The following is a 19,672-nucleotide window of genomic DNA, read 5'->3' on the forward strand; positions in this document are numbered from 1 at the left end:
TGCAAGACACTATAAAATGCATGGCACTCAGAGGCAAGAAACAACACCACCCAAAGCAGAATTACATACTCTCTCCGTGGCAAGATATAATAAAGCTCAATACCAATACTATCAGAACCTGCTAACATGAAGTTCTCCCTTAAATGAGAGAAAGTACGGATAACGGATGCAAACAAAAGCCGGCCGGTGTGGCCGTGGGGTTCTAGGCTCTTCAGTCAGGAACCGCGAGACCGCTACGGTCGCAGGTTCGAATCCTGCCTCGGGCATGGATCTGTGTGATGTCCTTAGGTTAGTTAGGTTTAAGTAGTTCTAAGTTCTAGGCGACTGATGACCACAGATGTAAAGTCCCATAGTGCTCACAGCCATTTGAACCATTTTTTTTTTTTTTTTTTTTTTTGCAAACAAAAATAACGAAGAATACGATCAATATACATACAATGCCTTTGACTCGAGCAGTTCACTCTTTGATTCGTACGCAATAAGAGATGCATTTAAGTCTGCAGAACACCATGCAACGAAAGCAGCTTCTGTTTTATATGAAACAAAAACAAATTTGGAATCATTGACCCCACCCAAGACTGGATGCGACAAGAACGCAATCAGAATAATAAAGAAGTGTAATGGTGGATTGATAAAACTTGCAGCGCTCGAAGTGGCGTGGGAGCGAACCAAGGGAGTGTCCCTATGTGGGTTTCACCCCCTGTACATACTGGGGAAGGTACGTTGAGCTCCCTTAGTTAAGACCACGTTGGCACATGTGTGTACTCAGTTGTCATTGCGTATTTGTTGCTTGAGCGCATCTGTAATAACGGCAGATAACTTGACTGCTACCTGTAAGAAAAAGATACATGCAATTTGCTGCATCGAAAACAGTTACGCACAACAGTTCGCGTCAAGTTTGCTGATTTAGGGAGAAGGTAACGACAAAATGTAGTCTTTAAGAAGCGGGCAGAAGTTCGCTTCTGATTGCACTATCTGGCTGTTGCAGGACTAGCAGCTGGAAGTGGGTGGAACCGCTGAGTCAGGCGCTGTAGCGCAGCTCAAAGTGCACACGTCCGGCCGTTGGGACCCGTCAGTGCTGACTAATGAAAAACTGCGTACAAAGACAATTTGAGAGTAACAGCAGAAATAAGAACACTTCCGTGTCTGAATTGTTTTCTGTGCTGTTCCACGAAATTTTCGGGGTAACTGCAGGATGCCAATAACTTGCTGCCACGATATTTCGGCACAGAACCTTCTAGCCATCTGCAGGAGTATACTGGCGAATGTATACTGAGCACCGCTATTTAAGACCCGATGCAGCTTGCATGATGTACTCACAAGGGCAATTTCCCATCGCTCCCCCCCCACCCCACCCCCCACCTCCCTCATATTTAGTGGTAAGGTGGCCCATTGGATAGCTCGCCAAAACTGAACACAGATCAAGCATGAAAACAGGAAGAAGGTCGTCACAGAATATGAGTCATGTGGTAAGAATATATTACCGTCGCAAGTAAATGTGATGAATAGTGACAGCAGGCGAGATGCTGCATAGATCTCTCACAGAAATGAAAACAACTTATAAACGGGTGTGAACTATGTTATAACGAAGGAATTCAAGAGTCAGAACTTCCAAAACGGAACGCAAGAGGCATAAAATGTGGTATCTGTGTAGGACAAACATAAGTCTGGAGGTCCCTCCATTACATGTCGCTGTTGGAAACATACATCACGCCGCGACACGTAAACAAATTTGAATCCAGCGAACAGACACGTCAATGACCGGAGGGAAACTTCGTAATTTTGCGAAAAAAAAAAGAAGTTTGTACAGAGAGCAATTTGAACCCGGATCTCCCCCATCGCGTCCGCAACTCGTGGTTGTGGGGTAGCGTTCTCGCTTCCCGCGCCCGGGTTCCCGCGGTCGATTCCCGGCGGGGTCAGGGATTTTCTCTGCCTCGTGATGACTGGGTGTTGTGTGATGTCCTTAGGTTTAAGTAGTTCTAAGTTCTAGGGGACTGATGACCATAGATGTTAAGCCCCATAGTGCTCAGAGCAATTTTTCTCCCCCTTCGCAGTCCAACACAGTGACCACACAACCACGACACGAGAGTGATTCACGCGCCTCAACATTGCGTTGTCACAGTTTCTGTTTTTCTTCTTTTTTCCAAAGTTCAGTACACCTTCTTCCTGTTTTCACGCTTGATCTGTATTCAGTTTTTGACAGGCAGCTTATCACTAAGCCTGAGAGGAGAGCAATGGGGAGTTTCCTCTGTGAATTGCCACCGCGAATGTGTTACCTGAACGCATGCGCTTCTGCTGCAAGCCTCTTCGTGCTCAGTGGGCTCTCCGTGGTGGAAGCTCGCCTCATGATCGAGTATCTTCACACGGTAAAATCACATAACGACGCCAGCTGCAAGGAGCATCAAGTTTTTCTATCACACGATCCATCCAGCATTAACTGGAAACCACTTCTAGATGTCTTAGTCCGGGGATGGGATACTTGGGCATTCGGTATTTCAAAATGTTCAAATGTGTTTGAATTCCTAAGGGACCAAACAGCTAGACTTACACACTACTTAAACTAACTTAACGCTAAGGACGACACTCACACCCATGCCCGAGGGAGGACTCGAACCTCCGTCGGGAGGGGCCACACGATTAGTGACATGGCACCTCTAACCGCGCAACCACTCCACGCGGCTTCGGTATTTCGAAAGCTCACTCACATAGATCTATATTTACAAGCAACTAGTTGCCACTATCCAGATAAAACAGTAGGCGTTCCGAAGACGTTGATTCACAGACCCACAACTTCTCGGATGCCGATATTCTGCAAACAATACCTCCAAACTGTGTTCCAAGAAAATGGATATTTGTCTCAACAGATACAGAGAGCGCTGTGGGCTTATGAATGGCAGCAGAAGCCATAGAATGAGGCCTTCAAGACGACAGCTTGCATGCCATATACTGGAAATGTTTCTGCGTAAAAATAGGGTAAAAATTATCTTTCGTCCTCCGTCAAAATTCTCTATGCTTCTGTGACCGGTCAGACGACTCAGAGAAGCGCAGGGCAGCTGGTTTAGGATTCTGTACAAGTGTGGCAAATGTTACATAGGGCAAAACACGCGCATTGCTTAGTCGCTTACTCGCCTTCTCCACGTCAGCAAATTCACTATCGCTGAACACCGTTTTTCTACCGGTCACTTGATGAAATACAATGAAACATATAATATGCCTTATACTTCGAACTTTTTGAATCCATTATCAATGAATCAGTGGAAATGCGCCTGTTTGAAATAGATACTGTCTTTCTACTTTTCCGAGAGGAGAGACAGCAGTTCTCTCTAAATGTGTGTAAATGTAAAATAACGCCTATAATATAGAGTAAGAAGTTCATAATCTCTCATTACAAGATTAGTGGGTAACATTTTGAGCCTTGTCACATAGTATAAGTATTTCGCGGCGACGCGAGAAGTGATACTGGATACCAGGGAAGACCAATGGAAAGCTTAGATTTGTCGGAGATCGTCTGGGAAGTTGCATATAACATGCTCGTGCGACCAACTATAGCGAATTTTCTAGTTTTTGGAGTCCCTGTTAAGTGGACACGACAAGAGCCATCGAACGAATGTACAGAGCTGTGGTAAGACTCTACCAGGTTGGTGTAGCCCACACGAAAATGCACTGGCAACTTAGTAAATGGGAACCCTTGGATGAAAGGTGACGTAGTTTTCGTGAAACACTGTTGGGTAAATTTAGATAACATGTATTCGAAGAGGACTGTGTGAGCATTATGATACCAGCAACGTACATCCCGCGTGGGGATTATGAGAATAAGACAAATGAGATTACAGCACTTATAGAGGCACGTAGATAGTCGTCTGTTTCCGTCTTCTATCAGTTTTTAATATATCAAATTTTCAAATCGGACTAAAAAGTTTAAAACAATTTTTTCCAGCCCCATGCATATTCCTAATCCCATGTCAATAGTCATGAAACTTTGTGATTGTGAATTTTTAATAGCTATGAAAATACTGGTAAGATTTAAATAGTGAGGCGGATGCAATAAATAAAAGAGGTGAACAGTTCATACATCAGTTATTCACTGAAGCGCCAAAGAAACTGGTATAGCCGGCCGCGGTGGCCGAACGGTTCTAGATGCTTCAATCCGGAACCGCGAGAATGCAGGTTCGAATCCTGCCTCGGGCATGGATGTGTATGATGTCTTTAGGTCAGTTAGGTTTAAGTAGTTCTAAGTTCTAGGGGACTGATGACCTCAGCTGGTAAGTCCCATAGTGCACAGAGCCATTTGAAACTAGTATAGGCATGAGTATTCAAATGCAGAGATATGTAAACAGGTAGAATAGGGCGCTGCAGTCGGCAACGCCTATGTAAGACAAAAAGTGTCTAGGCAGTTGTTAGATCGGTTACTGCTGCTACAATGGCAGGTTATCGAGATTTAAGAGACTTTCAACGTAGTGTTGTAGTCGGTGCACGAAAAATGGTACACAGCATCTCCGAGGTAACGATGAAGTGTGGATTTTCCCATACGACCGTTTCTTCTCATGAACCATTCGCGAGCAGAACGGGAAAATGGCACTGGTACAGAAAGTGCACTTCGCCACACCCCGTACAAGAAAAGGGAGTTAATAATGCGTCGTCAGGCAGTTCCGAGAAATGTTGAAAGTCTTAATTCTCTAGAGCATCGAGAAGTTAATTTAAAATGAATTACAAAACGGATGTCAATGATACATGTCCGTAATTCAGCAGATTACTTCTATTTCTCTTCTTGTCTAATGGTGTAGCCTGTGCAACTTACGAGTTCTTAGGTACGGAAATTTCGTCATGTCCTTATTTTTCCATTAGTAGGATTTCGCCAATTCTTTCATGAGACTGAGTTTATAAAATTCTTCCGAATCGATCGAACTCACTGTTCTCTGACTGAATCTCAAGTCAAAAAGTAATTAATGACATTAGCTGCCAGTAGTCTTGATTTATATCAATGGGGCCAGGTGAAAATTTGTTCTGGGCCAGGATTCGAATCCGGTCTCCCGGTTACTAGGCTGACCACTAAGCCAACTGGACGCAGTGGTCACTACAACAGCACAGACTACCCTAGTACGCCTCCCGTCAGACCCAAATTCTCAGCTGATAGCACCCATACTACTGATGTAGTGCCCCAGCTCATTAGCCTCATTACTCGCGGCACCTCGCCGATTCCCGTAAGATTTCCAGCTTGGTGTGCATCTGCAATGAAGAGATTGTTGGCCGTCTCTCTTTATACGTACATACACTGGAGAGCCAAAGAAACTGGTACACCTGCCTAATATCGTGTAGGACCGCTGTGGCACGCAGAAGTGCCGCAACACGACGTGGCATGGACTCGACTAATGTCTGAAGTAGTGCTTGAGGGATTTGACACCACGAATCCTGCAGGTCTGTCCATAAATCCGTAAGAGTGCGAGCGGGTGATCTCTTCTTAACAGCACGTTGCAAGGCATCCCAGATATGCTCAGTAACGTTCTTGTCTGGGGTGTTTGGTGGCTAGCGGAAGCGTTTAAACTCAGAAGAGTGTTCCTGGAGCCACTCTGTAGCGATTCTGGACGTATGCGGTGTCGCATTGTCACCCTGGAATTGCCGAAGTCCGTCGGAATACACAATGGACATGAATGGATGCAGATGATCAGACAGGATGCGTACATACGTGTTGCCTGGCACAGTCGTATCTAGACGTATCAGGGGTCCCACATCACTCCAACTGCACACGACCCACACTATTACAGAGCCTCCAGCAGCTCGAACAGTCCCCTGCTGACATGCAGGGCCAATGCATTCATGAGGTTGTCTCTACACCCATACACGTCGGTCCGCTCGATGCAATTTGGAGCAAGACTCGTCCGACCAGGCAACATGTTTCCACCTATGAACATGTTTCCACCTATGGCGTTTCTGAAGAAGAGAAATTTTTTAACGTCGAGTATAGATTTAAGTGTCAGGAAGTCGCTTCTGAAAGTGTTTTTATGGAGTGTAGCCATGTGTGGAAGTGAAACATGGATGATAAATAGTTTGGACAAAAAGAGAATAGAAGCTTTCGAAATGTGGTGCTACAGAAGAATGCTGAAGATTAGATGGGTAGATCACATAACTACTGAGGAGGTATTGAACAGAATTGGGGAGAAGAGAAATTTGTGGCACAACTTGACTAGAAGGAGGACGTGTTCTGAGGCATCAAGGGATCAGCAGCTTAGTATTGGAGGGCAGCGTGGAAGGTAAAAATTGTAGAGGGAGAACAACAGATGAATACACTAAGCGGATTCAGAAGGATGTAGGTTGCAGTAGGTACTGGGAGATTGAGAAGCTCGCACAGGATAGAGTAGCATGGAGAGCTGCATCTAAGCAGTCTCTGTACTGAAGACCATAACAACGACAACCCTAGAACGCTTTTATCTGTCCCACCCTTTATAAACTGCAGACCACTGAGCTGCTGAGGCGGACTCGCTAGCTGTCAGATGAGGACTCCTTTACATGTTGCAGTATACTAACCTCTTCGCTGCAGCCGACGGCGTGCTTGGCGTCGGGCCTCCAGACGGAGAGCGGCACGCGGCCGGTGGCGGCGGCCCGGCGCACGGCGTCTGCGACGGCGGCGACTCGCACGCCCAGCAGGTGGCGGCCGGCGGCGGCGAGCAGGCAGTCCCCGGCGCGCAGCCCGGCCGCCTCGGCCGGGGAGCCCGCGTCCACGGCCGACACCCAGGGGAAGACGTCCCACTGCGTGCGCGTCACGTGCAGCCCCGCCGCGCCGCCGCGCCCCGGCCGCATCTCCACCTGCAGCTCCAGCACGCGGCCGCTGCTCGCCGACTCCTCTTCCTGCCGCTCCACCACTGCCGCCGGCGCCTCATCGGGTGGAGTCTCTCCTGTCATCACAAAAAAAAAATCGCACTCTCGCACTAACGTCTCAACATAAAGGCCTTTCCCCATGTTGCTACGATCCTTAGGCCGAACACTGGTTTGATGCAGCTCTCCACGCTAGTCAATCTTCTTCGAACCTCGTAATCTCTGCCCAACAACTGGAATCTATCTCCATTTGAACTTTCTTGCTGCGTTTACACTACTGGCCATTAAAATTGCTACACCACGAAGAAATGCAGATGATAAACGGGTATTCATTGGACAAACACTTGTTATTACATTTTCACGCAATTTGGGTACATAGATCCTGAGAGATCAGTTCCCAGAACAACCACCTATGTCCATAATAACGACCTTGACACGCCTGGGTATTGAGTCAACCACAGTTCATCAAGAGTAGTGATTGGCGTATTGCAACGAGCCAGTTCCCCGGCCGCCATTGACCAGACGTTTTCAGTTGGTGAGAGATCTGGAGAATGTGCTGGCCAGGGCAGCAGTCGAACATTTTCTGTGCCCAGAAAGGCCGGTACAGGACCTGCAACCGGCGGTCGTGCATTTATCCTGCTGAAATGTAGGGTTTCGCAGGGATCGAATGAAGGGTAGAGCCACGGGTCGTAACGCATCTGAAATGTTCCACTGTTCAATGTGCCGTCAGTGCGAACAAGAGGTGACCGAGATGTGTTACCAATGGCACTCCATACCATCCCGCCGGGTGATACTTCGGTATGGCGATGACGAATACACGCTTCCAATGTGCGTTCGCCGCGGCGTTGCCAAACACGGATGCGACCATCATGATGCTGTAAACAGAACCTGTATTCATCCGAAAAAGTGACGTTTTGCCATTTTTGCATCCAGGTTCCCGGTTGAGTGCACCATCGCAGGCGTTCCTGTCTGTGATGCAGCGTCAAGGGTAACCTCAGCCACGGTCTCCGAGCTGATAGTCCATGCTGTTGCAAACGTCGTCGAACTGTTCGTGCAAATGTTTGTTGTCTTGCAAACGTCTCCATCTGTTGACTCAAGATCGAGACGTGGCTGCACGATCCGTTACAGCCATGCGGGTAAGATGCCTGTCTTGTCCTCTGCTAGTGATACGAGGCCGTTGGGATCCAGCACGGCGTTCCATATTATCCTCCTGGACCCACGGATTCTGTATTCTGCTAGCAGTCATTGGATCTCGACAAAAGCGAGCAGCAACGTCGCGATACGATAAACCGCAATCGCGATAGACTGCAATCCGACCTGTATCAAAGTCGTAATCTCCTCCTTACTCGAGGCATCACAACAACGTTTCACCAGGCAACGCCGGTCAACTGCTGTTTGTGCATGAGAAATCCGTTGGAAATTTTCCTCATGTCAGTAGGTTGTAGGTGTCGGCACCGGCGCCAACCTAGCGCGAATGCTCTGAAAAGCTAATCATTTGGATACCACAGCATGTTCTTCGCGTCTGTAGCACGTCATCTTCGTGATGTAGCAATTTTAATGGCCAGTAGTGTATTTGGAAATGAGCGTATGGCATCGTTGGCCGGGAGGCCCCATCCGGAGAAGTTCTGCAGCCAAATGCAAGTCGTGTTTCAGTCGACGCCACATTGGGTGACTTGCGCGTCGGTGATGAGGATGAAATGATGATGAGGACAACACAACACCCAGTACCCGATCGGAGCAAATCTCCATCCCGGCCGGAAATCGAACCCGGGCCCCTTGCATGGGATGTGACTGCATTTATGAAGTTCATAATTTAAACTGTAATTAGCCACAAGTATGGTAAAAAACTTTTTAAATCAAAACATTATGAGCCCATCTTCAGATCACTCTTACATGTTTCATCTCTTTCTTGCTGGGACCTTGTTTTGCACCGATTACTGATTGTGTGCACTAACATATTTATTTACTAGCTATACGCCCATGCTTCGTGACGGAACTTAAAGAAGGGCTTAGGTTCTGTACCTCGATTGGTAGACACGGGACCCTTATAGAATCACTTCATCCTAGCCAAGAAGTCAACAATAAATGAAACCAATCGAAAGAAGCAAAGCAATTTCATTCAGTTTTTAATTTTTGTTTTCAATTTGTGTTCTGCCTTACGGCAGGCATGGTCATGGGGCAAGCCTCGTCAGAGAGGCCCACTTAGTAAGCGTCTAGGAAGTGATTACTGTGGTGGTTTCCCGTTGCCTTCCACTGGTGATGATGAAATGATAGTGAGGACAACACAACACGCGGTCCCTGAACGGAGAAAATCTCCGACCCAGCCGGGAATCGCACCCGGGCCTCTCGGCGTGACAGGAAATCAGAAAAATCCTTATAACCTAGCCAAATAAATTCAGTTTAGGTTTGTATTTGTAACGAAAAGATTGATCCGTATGTGACGGTATTTGACGGTTTTCTGCTTCTGAATTGCTCTTCTAAACAGCATCCCATACGAGCAGACCAGTTACGTGTTTATCTGTGATTACCCGTACTTCAAGTACATGGGCTACGCACAGCTCTGTTTAAAAAGAATAGCTCGATGCAGTCATAGGGTCGAGCCACGAATGTCTGCTATAGCGCCCAGCAGCCTACTCCTTGCAAGTGATAATCTGTAGCCGTGTTCGTGCAGTCAAGTAGTCTATGCACTGTCTAGAATTGCGAATTAAAAAATACACAGAAATATAAAATAAAAGATAAATAAATAACTTAATAAAAAGTGTTCTGCTCTAATACGTGTAATTGATGTAGATGGCAGAGAATTATCTTGAGTAATGTTTATCCAAGAAAGGACATCTCAAATAAATGGTAAGTGGCCCTACGATATTCGATTAAAATACAGACCGTCAATAGCCTTATCAAATACGTTAAAGTGACATTGAGAGAGTTATGAGTAATGTAGCAAAATTCCCGAACTAAATTGTAACAAAAAATAGACGAAAATTATGAGCATTTTGTAATCACAATACACGAAATATTCATCAGCTCAAAACAATGCAGAGTTCAACATGATGAGTTACGAATCATCACATGTGAAACAAAGAACAGTAACTCATACTCTTTCTACTCTCAGTTCCGTAATACAAGCGGAAAAAGTTTGTGTCCTGTACTGGAGCACATTTGGACCTCTCAAAATATAAAGTCCCTCCAAAAGTTTGAGTGCCGTAGCAGCCGTTCACTGTCCAGAGTCTAACGCCCGCTCCATGCACATGATGACACAGACAGGTCTGCCTCCTTCCACAACTTACGTAACAGTGTCCTCGAAAGTTAACCCCCGTGACAGCTGTTCACCGCACAGAATCTGCCACCCACTCAGTCATATATCACCCTATACCATTGGCAGGTCTGCCTTCTTGCAGAACGAACATCCAAGCGTTCGTAATCCCTCCTATGAGCTCTTCACTCGAAAAAGTCTGTCTCCACTTGACTCCCATAGTGTTTTACTACTGTCTGTTTTTCTAGTGGCTGAATGACGTCCCCACCAAAAATACATCATTCTTAGATTCTACAGACATCATTTCAATCAACTTGACCACTTACCAAACTAAGCTACTCCACTGCAACAATATTTAAAGAGGAAATGTATTAAACATTTGGTAACACTCAGACCACTCATAATAAATGTAAATAAATGTTTGTTTACAAATAATTAACCTAGTACTCTTGTGCAAGTGCACTCATGATAAATGAAAGCAGATTGTTGTCAAATATCGTTTAACACTTAACTTATGCTTGCCTGTCAGAAGCACCTTTAGGCACTCTTTTACAAAGATGGTGTCAGCTAACACATGAGACTGACCACTTCTTAAATAACCTAAAATTACATATTACCAGTTACAATTAACTTTTAAATAAAGTCACGGGCAAAATAGCAAACTGCTCATTAAATAAATAGACAGGTATGACAAAATGTGAGGCATTTACGCTGCATAAATTTGCTGAGTTGTTATGAAGGATATGATATTCTGACAAACATCTGCATAATAAAAAGATATAAAAAACGTAATAAGCCAATAAATAAAGTAGATACAGTTATAGAGCTTTTAGAGAGCTATAGCGCAATGCTATCATCTGAGATACTGTGTGTTGAAATCGCATGAAGTGTTTAAAAGTTGTTAGTTCAGAGGTTCATTGCCTAAATATTTATTTGGTGTGAAATATTAACTGTCGTAATTTTAAAGATATTGAAATATTGTTGTGCCATTGGATGCACTTCATTTTTCTGAGCTCGAAGATGTTTACAGATTTACGTTAATACTTGACTGTGAATTGTTATAGATTCATGCTGAGTTGTATGAAGCCATCTTTCGGCGTTGACACTCCACCACTTCTTGGAGAATTGTCTGGCCCCTTGTTGTTGTTTTGGTCTTCAGTCCAATAACTGGTTGACGCAGCTCTCCATGCTACTCTATCCTGTGCAAGCTTCTTCATCTCCCAGTACCTACTGCAACCTACATCCTTCTGAATCTGTTTAGTGTATTCATTTCTTGGTCTCTCTCTACGATTTTTACCCTCCACGCTGCCCTCCAATACCAAATTGGTCATCCCTTGATGCCTCAGAATATGATCTACCAACCTATCCCTTCTTCTAGTTAAGTTGTGCCACAAATTTCTCTTCTCTCCAATTCTATTTAATATCTCCTCATTAGTTATGTGATCTACCCATCCAATCTTCAGCATTCTTCTGTAGCACCACATTTCGAAAGCTTCTATTCTCTTCTTGTCCAAACTATTTATCGTCCATGTTTCACTTCCATTCATGGCTACACTCCATACAAATATCTTCAGAAATGACTTCCTGAAACTTAAACCTATGCTCGATGTTAACAAATTTATCCTCTACAGAAACGCTTTCCTTGCCATTGCCAGTCTACATTTTATATCCTCTCTACTTCGACCATCATCAGTTATTTTGCTCCCCAAATAGCAAAACTCATTTACTACTTTAAGTGTGTCATTTCCTAATCTAATTCCCGCAGCATCACCCGATTTAATTCGACTACATTCTGGCCCCTTAGGCACCAAAATTTCTTTATCTGTCCACCTGAACTCACCTGGAAGAGCCGCGTAACATATTCGTCCCTCTGACTCGCACCCAGCTAAACAAGCAAATTCAGCTCTCCTCCATACCAGCCCTAGATGGACGAATAACTCGCCCGCATACTCCTAACGTTACACAAAGATAATATTGCGCGCTTAACTCTGTCACTGACTTAAACTTCCGAAAATACTTCTGTCACTGAAATAAGCACAAACTAATGGCACCATGTACTGGTTGTTTAGTATACCATGCCATCACTAAATAAACTTCCTAACTACTAAGCCGAGAAGACTCCAAAAACTTTAAATTACAATGTCTTTTTCTCTCTGGTATATTTTTGATGAAATTGGACCTATATGTTACCCCAACCTACGTTCATTCACTTGCGAACTCCTCACGAAAATTCGTCTAATAGTTTCCGAGATCAGCGTGTTCAGACATACAGATAGGCAGACAAAATAGTTGTATAAGAGGCGATAAAAAGTTTCCGTTTGAGGGCGTACATGCAACTTACCGCGTTTCCGACGCAGATATATGAACACTGACTTGTAGGGAAGGGAACCGGCCGCGGTGGACGAGCGGTTCTAGGCGCTACAGTCCGGAACCGCGCCTCTGCTACAGTCGCAGGTTCAAATCCTGCCTCGGGCATGGATGTGTGTGATGTCCTTAGGTTAGTTAGGTTTAAGTAGTTCTAAGTTCTAGGGGACTGATGACCTCAGATGTTAAGTCCCATAGTGCTCAGAGCCATTTGAACCATTAGATTTGTACGAAAGGGATTAGTGTGGCATTCGTGTCTTTCCGACGTGCATGTGGTAAATGCGGAAACGTGAACTATGATGACGTTATCACCAAATGTGTGCAAACAGTAGTAACATTCTTTTATTCTTTTGTTGGCTGTCATACGACAAACTCCGGCAGACATCCTTCAGATATGAGGAATCTGTATCGGGCAGCATGTCTGTCGAAAACATATTTGTTTAATTGTATGCGACAGAGGGTGGTGCTGCTTCATGATAACGCACGTCTCCATATCAGAGATTTCGTAACTTAAGTGGGAGACTCTCGAGCACCCGCCCTATAGTTCTGATCTCTCTCCGTACGATTGTCCGCCCCGATAGCTGAATGGTCAGCGTGACGGACTGCAGTCCACCCTGGTTCTATTCCCGGCTGGGTCGGGGATTTTCTCCGCTCAGGGACTGGGTGATGTGTTGTCTTCATCATCATTTCATCCCCATCCGTCGCGCAGGTCGCCCAATGTGGCGTCGAATTTAATAAGACCTGCACCAAGGCAGCCGGCCCGGCCAATGACGTCAAACGCTCATTTCCATTTCCGTACGATTATAACGCCTATGGTCCCTTAAAAAAGGTCTTGTAGGCTCAACGAGTCCTGTGGGACGAGGACATGCAGCAGGGAGCTACGGACTTCCTCTCGCAGCAGAATATGGTCTTTTACCAAAGAGGTACCTTCAGCCTGGTGCGTCGAAGGGGTGTTGCATTAGTGCTCACGGTGATTTTGCCTGATTGATATGCGGTTTCTGGACTGTACGGCCTTGTAAAGAAAACTTTTTGATCGCCCCTTATAGAAAAAACTTCTTTTCTGTGGTCCGATTTTGACGAAATAAGGCCTATACGATGACCCAAACACAGCTCAAGTTACCAGTGAAAACCACATGAAAATTCATCAAGCGGTTTTGGAGATTAGCGTGTAAAGACAGACAGACACGACAGTTTTACAGTTTTATTAGCAGTATATAGTTTAACTGCAGTGTTAAATAAAATACAAACAGTAGCACATGTGCTTTACAAAGAGACACTCGAAATTTTAATTTAATCAATTGGACATTCGTTGCCGTCAGGAAATCGTTGAAGGTACCGCGATACGCTCTGTTGGGACTTTCTGTAACTATGTAAACCGTGTGCCTGGTTGCTCCACAGTCGCACTTTGGAGATGGAGCCTTACCCCATCTACAAGAGAGTCGACGCTTCTGACTGATTGGTGCGTATTCTGTTAATCGTTGTCCATATTCTGGGCGACTGGTCGAAGGCAGGTGTTTCTTTCTTATGCAGTGCAAATTCTAGCAATGTGGAGGGCAAGCCTGTGTCCAGTCTCGCTACCGTGAGTCGGTGAAGTTCAACTGAGAAATGTGCAGTTCCATGGCTATTTTCATGAATGGTTTTCTTGATCGTAGACAGGTTCTTTCTAGTGTAACCGCATCTTGACGGATAGCCAGTTGCGAGTTGCCTTGTACGCATTTAACTCACGGAGAAGAGCTGCATTTCGTTGAAGGCAAGGGGGCGGATTGTGGCTCAATACCCATTCGATGGGGAGGGGGGGGGTTGATTTTAGTGTGCCACTGATAATTCTCATTGTGCTGATCAGCTGTGTGTCGAGCATTTGTCTGTGTGCGCTATTGAGCAGTACAGCAGCACCAAACACTGAGGTGACAAAAGTCATGGGATACCTCTTAATATCGTGTTGGATCTCCTTTTGTCCTACGTAACGTGGACTCCATAAGTCGTTGGAAGTCCCCTGCAGAAATACTGAGCCTCTATAGCCGTCCATAATTGCGAAAGTGTTGCCAGTGCAAGATTTTGTGCCCGAACTGACCCCTCGATATATCCCGCAAATGCTCGATTTGATTCATGTCCGGCGATCTGGGTGGCAAGATCAATCACTCGAATTGTCCAGACTGTTCTTCAAACTAATCGCGAATAACAGTGGCTCGGTGACATGACGCCTTGTCATCCATGAAAATTCCTTCGTTGTTTGGGAAGATGAAGTCCATGATTGGCTTCAAATTGTCTCCAAGTAGTCGAACATAACCATTTACAGTCAATGGCGGGTTCAGTTGTACCAGACGATCCAGTTCTTTCCATGTAAATACAGACCACACCATTACCGAACCCTCACCAATTTGCCTACTGCCATTTTGACAACTTGGGTCGATGGCTTCTTGGGGTCTGCGGCACATTCGAACCCTACCATCACCTCTTACCAACGGAAACCGGGACTCACCTGATCAGGCCATCGTTTTCCAGTCAGCTAGGGTCCAATCGATATGATCACGAGCCGAAGAGAGGCGATGCAGGCGAAGTTGTGCTGTTAGCAAAGGCACTTGCATCGTTCGTCTGCTCCCATAGCCTATTAACGCCAAATTTCGCCTCACTGTACTAAGGGCTACGTTCGTCGTAAGTCTTACATTGAACTCTGTGGTTATTTGGCGCAATGTTGCTTGTCTGTTAACACTGACAATTCTACGCAAACGCCAATGCTCTCGGTCGTTAAATGGAACCGTCGGCCACTGAGTTTGCCATAGTGAGAAGTAATGTCTGACATCTGGTATTCTCGGCTCACTCTTGACACTGAGGATCTCGGAATATCGAATTCCCTAAAGAGTTCCGAAATGCAATATCCCATGCGTGTAGCCCCAACCACCATTCCGCGTTCAGTGTCTCTTCATTCCTGTCTTCCGGTCATAATCACGTCGGACTCGAACACAAGAATCACCTGAGTACAAATGTCAGCTCCACCAATGCGCTGCCCTTTTATACCTCGTGTGCGCGATACTACCACCATTTGTGTATATACATGCTGCTGTCTTATTACTTTTTTCACCTCAGTGTATTCGTTTTAGGGTAGACTAGTCAAAGTTCTGAAGTGCGCAGGGCTTCAGCAGTGGGGCCGTAGGTTATTCGAGCACAGCTTATGTAAGATGTTCGTATCTTCGCTGCGGTGTTCTTCAAATGCTTCTTGTAATGCAGTGTCTGATGCAATGTAGGCTCCAGATATTTTGGATGCTGATTGTGGTTAAGTAGTCTGTCACTATAATGTACCTATTCAATTGTACGAATGAAAGCACTAACATTAACAAAACGTTTGCACTCACATAGCGCACATGTAAAAATGTCTTAACTTTCGTTTGCATAACACAAATACATGACAATTCGTCCCATAGGAATAGCAAATAAGTTTTCGCCACATTTCACGCTTTATTAACTTCAAAATCGTTTCATAAATGTTTCTGTGAAGGTCATAAGTTTACGGAATAGTGAACGGAATAGTGTGTTTATCGTAGTACACACACTAGTAACGAGTATGAAACGAGGTCCCAACAGAAAAGCAAACGAAATCGTTAAGAACCATTTGAAGATGCCTTGATAATAAAGCCGAAACCGGTAAATTGTTTGATTTTAAAGAGCTTTTTATATCGTACTTGTGGCTAATTGCTGTTTAAATTATAAACCTTATAACTGTACAGCAGCTGTGTTTCTCAACATCTCTACTTTCGATAAGGCAACTTACTACAGTCAAGCCTTGATTGATTTCTACAGTTTCGACTCTACACTCTTCCTTCCTTCACCAAATTAACTGCTCCTCCATGCCTCAGGATATGTGCTGTCAAAAGATACCTTCTTTTACGTCTTGTGTCCACTAGCAAGTAAACTTCCGCAAGTCGCTTGTAGAAACCACTTCTGCAAGTTCTTTGACTTGGAAAAATCCACAGCAAGGCGACTTCCACAAGTTTCGTCAAATTTCAGAAGTACACTCCTGGAAATTGAAATAAGAACACCGTGCATTCATTGTCCCAGGAAGGGGAAACTTTATTGACACATTCCTGGGGTCAGATACATCACATGATCACTCTGACAGAACCACAGGCACATAGACGCAGGCAACAGAGCATGCACGATGTCGGCACTTGTACAGTGTATATCCACCTTTCGCAGCAATGCAGGCTGCTATTCTCCCATGGAGACGATCGTAGAGATGCTGGATGTAGTCCTGTGGAACGGCTTGCCATGCCATTTCCACCTGGCGCCTCAGTTGGACCAGCGTTCGTGCTGGACGTGCAGACCGCGTGAGACGTCGCTTCATCCAGTCCCAAATATGCTCAATGGGGGACAGATCCGGAGATCTTGCTGGCCAGGGTAGTTGACTTACACCTTCTAGAGCACGTTGGGTGGCACGGTATACATGCGGACGTGCATTGTCCTTTTGGAACGGCAAGTCTAGGAATGGTAGAACGATGGGTTCGATGACGGTTTGGATGTACCGTGCACTATTCTGTGTCCCCTCGACGATCACCACAGGTGTACGGCCAGTGTAGGAGATCGCTCCCCACACCATGATGCCGGGTGTTGGCCCTGTGTGCCTCGGTCGTATGCAGTCCTGATTGTGGCGCTCACCTGCACGGTGCCAAACACGCATACGACCATCATTGGCACCAAGGCAGAAGCGACTCTCATCGCTGAAGACGACACGTCTCCATTCGTCCCTCCATTCACGCCTGTCGCGACACCACTGGAGGCGGGCTGCACGATGTTGGGGCGTGAGCGGAAGACGGCCTAACGGTGTGCGGGACCGTAGCCCAGCTTCATGGAGACGGTTACGAATGGTCCTCGCCGATACCCCAGGAGCAACAGTGTTCCTAATTTGCTGGGAAGTGGCGGTGCGGTCCCCTACGGCACTGCGTAGGATCCTACGGTCTTAGCGTGCATCCGTGCGTCGCTGCGGTCCGGTCCCAGGTCGACGGGCCCGTGCGTCGCTGCGGTCCGGTCCCAGGTCGACGGGCACGTGCACCTTCCGCCGACCACTGGCGACAACATCGATGTACTGTGGAGACCTCACGCCCCACGTGTTGAGCAATTCGGCGGTACGTCCACCCGGCCTCCCGCATGCCCACTATACGCCCTCGCTCAAAGTCCGTCAACTGCATATACGGTTCACGTCCACGCTGTCGCGGCAAGCTACCAGTGTTAAAGACTGCGATGGAGCTCCGTATGCCACGGCAAACTGGCTGACACTGACGGCGGCGGTGCACAAATGCTGCGCTGCTAGCGCCATTCGACGGCCAACACCGCGGTTCCTGGTGTGTCCGCTGTGCCGTGCGTGCGATCATTGCTTGTACAACCCTCTCGCAGTGTCCGGAGCAAGTATGGTGGGTCTAACACACCGGTGTCAATGTGTTCTTTTTTCCATTTCCAGGAGTGTAGCTTCCGCAAGTTAGCGGAAATCGTTTGTTGCATCTTGCTGCAACTACTTGCCGGAATTGCCTTTTGCTGTAAGTTTTTCTTAAACTATAAGAAGTTTTGTGTACTAAATAACGGAAATGTGGATATCAAAAAGGAGAACGTCGGAAAGACAGATGGGCCGAAAGAGACGCAATTTAGCCACCGTCAGCTAAGAAAGTGCGTAATGATCTTACCATTTACTTCATTTAACCGGAAAGGGAAGTAGAATGGCACTACCGACGTCTTTAAATTTTAGCTGATTTCTTAGTGTTAGTGTGAATGTAAATGCTTTACATACGTGATAGAAGTAAAAAAAATTCCCTACGAACAGGCCTTGGAAGGCCCAATGGTACCGACCGACCGCCGTTACATCCTCAGCCGATATGCGTCACTGGATGCGGATATGGAGGGGCATGTGGTCAACATACTGCTCTCCCGGCCATTGTCAGCCTTTGTGGCCGGAGCCGCTACGTCTGAATCAAGTGGCTCTTTAATTGGCCTGACAAGGGCTGAGTGCACACCGCAGTAATAAACACTGCAAAAAATCGAAGCGTAATTGGTGATACAGCTTGCCACTTGCCACATTTTTGTATACTGTTTTGGAATACTTGATTGCACAATGGACAAGAGATGTTCGAGACTTGCATACGACATACTCACAAAGTTTTTTAATACGATGGTAGTGCTCTGATTTTTCTTGATTCAGTAGGTTTCTTAATGAATTAAATATATTCGCTTTGTATGCATTTGTCCAACCAACACATTTCCCTTCTTCTTACCTTTTTGTTTTTCATCACGACTTTTCTTCAATGATAATAATGGAACAACGGTTGCGGCTGCTGTGGCACTGTCAACTTCCAATTGTTTATCTCACGACACGACTCTGATGGAAACACTTCTGAAGGTACTTGTATCAACTTCCTGAAATGGGTTTCCCCAAACGACTTTCAGAAACAGACTTGCCCAAGGTTTTGTTCTAATGTAAATATCTCTGCAAGTGCTTGCCGAAGTCACTTATTAGTTTTCTAATCAGCGGACACTGTTCTTTTCTCAATCTTTCCTTATATTTATTTCATAAACAAGCTATAAATTAATGACGTTGAGGCTACCGTTTTATAGTGCCGATCGAGAGATGCGGAAATCAGATTTTCATCCACAGCGATCTAGCTTCATGTACATATTAACAGCATTACATCGACTGCAATCCCCTCGCCAGAAGCAGATCATCCTTGACCGGTGTCGTACGGAGAGGGAAGCTTGGCGTCACCCCGAAGGGGAGAGCGTGCTCTTTTCCCGCAGCAGACACGCAAAACCCAGAGGCTTGTGGGAACACTGACCTTCGCTGTGACGCAGTATGGTCCATAGAGCAAACTGTTACGTGAATCTGCTAAACACTTTAGGCCCACAATTATCTGTGACGACTAGACTCGGGTAGCGCTGAGTTTCCACTGCCGGACGGCCTGTCTGACGTAACGCTAGTAAATTAAACACATAATCCTTCTTCATGAACCAGTCTGTCTACTACTGAAAACTGCATCAAAATCCTTACAGTAGTTTCCGAGACTAGCCACCCGATACAGGCAGAAAACACGAGTGGGGGCTCTAATTTATACTATGTATAGATACAGACAATGCTACCAAAGACGTTAGATGTTTCCGACTTCAACTTCGTGAAAAGACAACATTCTGCTTCAAGGCCGACTGAAGCTACACAATATAAATGTTTGAGCATAGTACTGGCGAACGGGTATGGTGCACAGCACCTATCTC

The 19,672-nt window shown here is 45.8% G+C and overlaps 1 protein-coding gene across 1 annotated transcript in view; it reads right to left on the bottom strand.

Annotated features, from left to right (window-relative positions):
* The window catches only part of LOC126365739 (uncharacterized), a 106,240-nt gene that overhangs the window by 45,646 nt on the left and 40,922 nt on the right, over positions 1-19,672 (bottom strand). Inside the window, exon 2 of the mRNA XM_050008189.1 lies at positions 6,523-6,890. Within this exon, the coding sequence (XP_049864146.1) occupies positions 6,523-6,890 (368 nt within the window). The remainder of the gene's footprint in view (positions 1-6,522; positions 6,891-19,672) is intronic.

Source organism: Schistocerca gregaria, chromosome 4 (genome assembly GCF_023897955.1).
Source record: "Schistocerca gregaria isolate iqSchGreg1 chromosome 4, iqSchGreg1.2, whole genome shotgun sequence".
NCBI classification, from domain to species: Eukaryota; Metazoa; Arthropoda; class Insecta; order Orthoptera; family Acrididae; genus Schistocerca; species Schistocerca gregaria.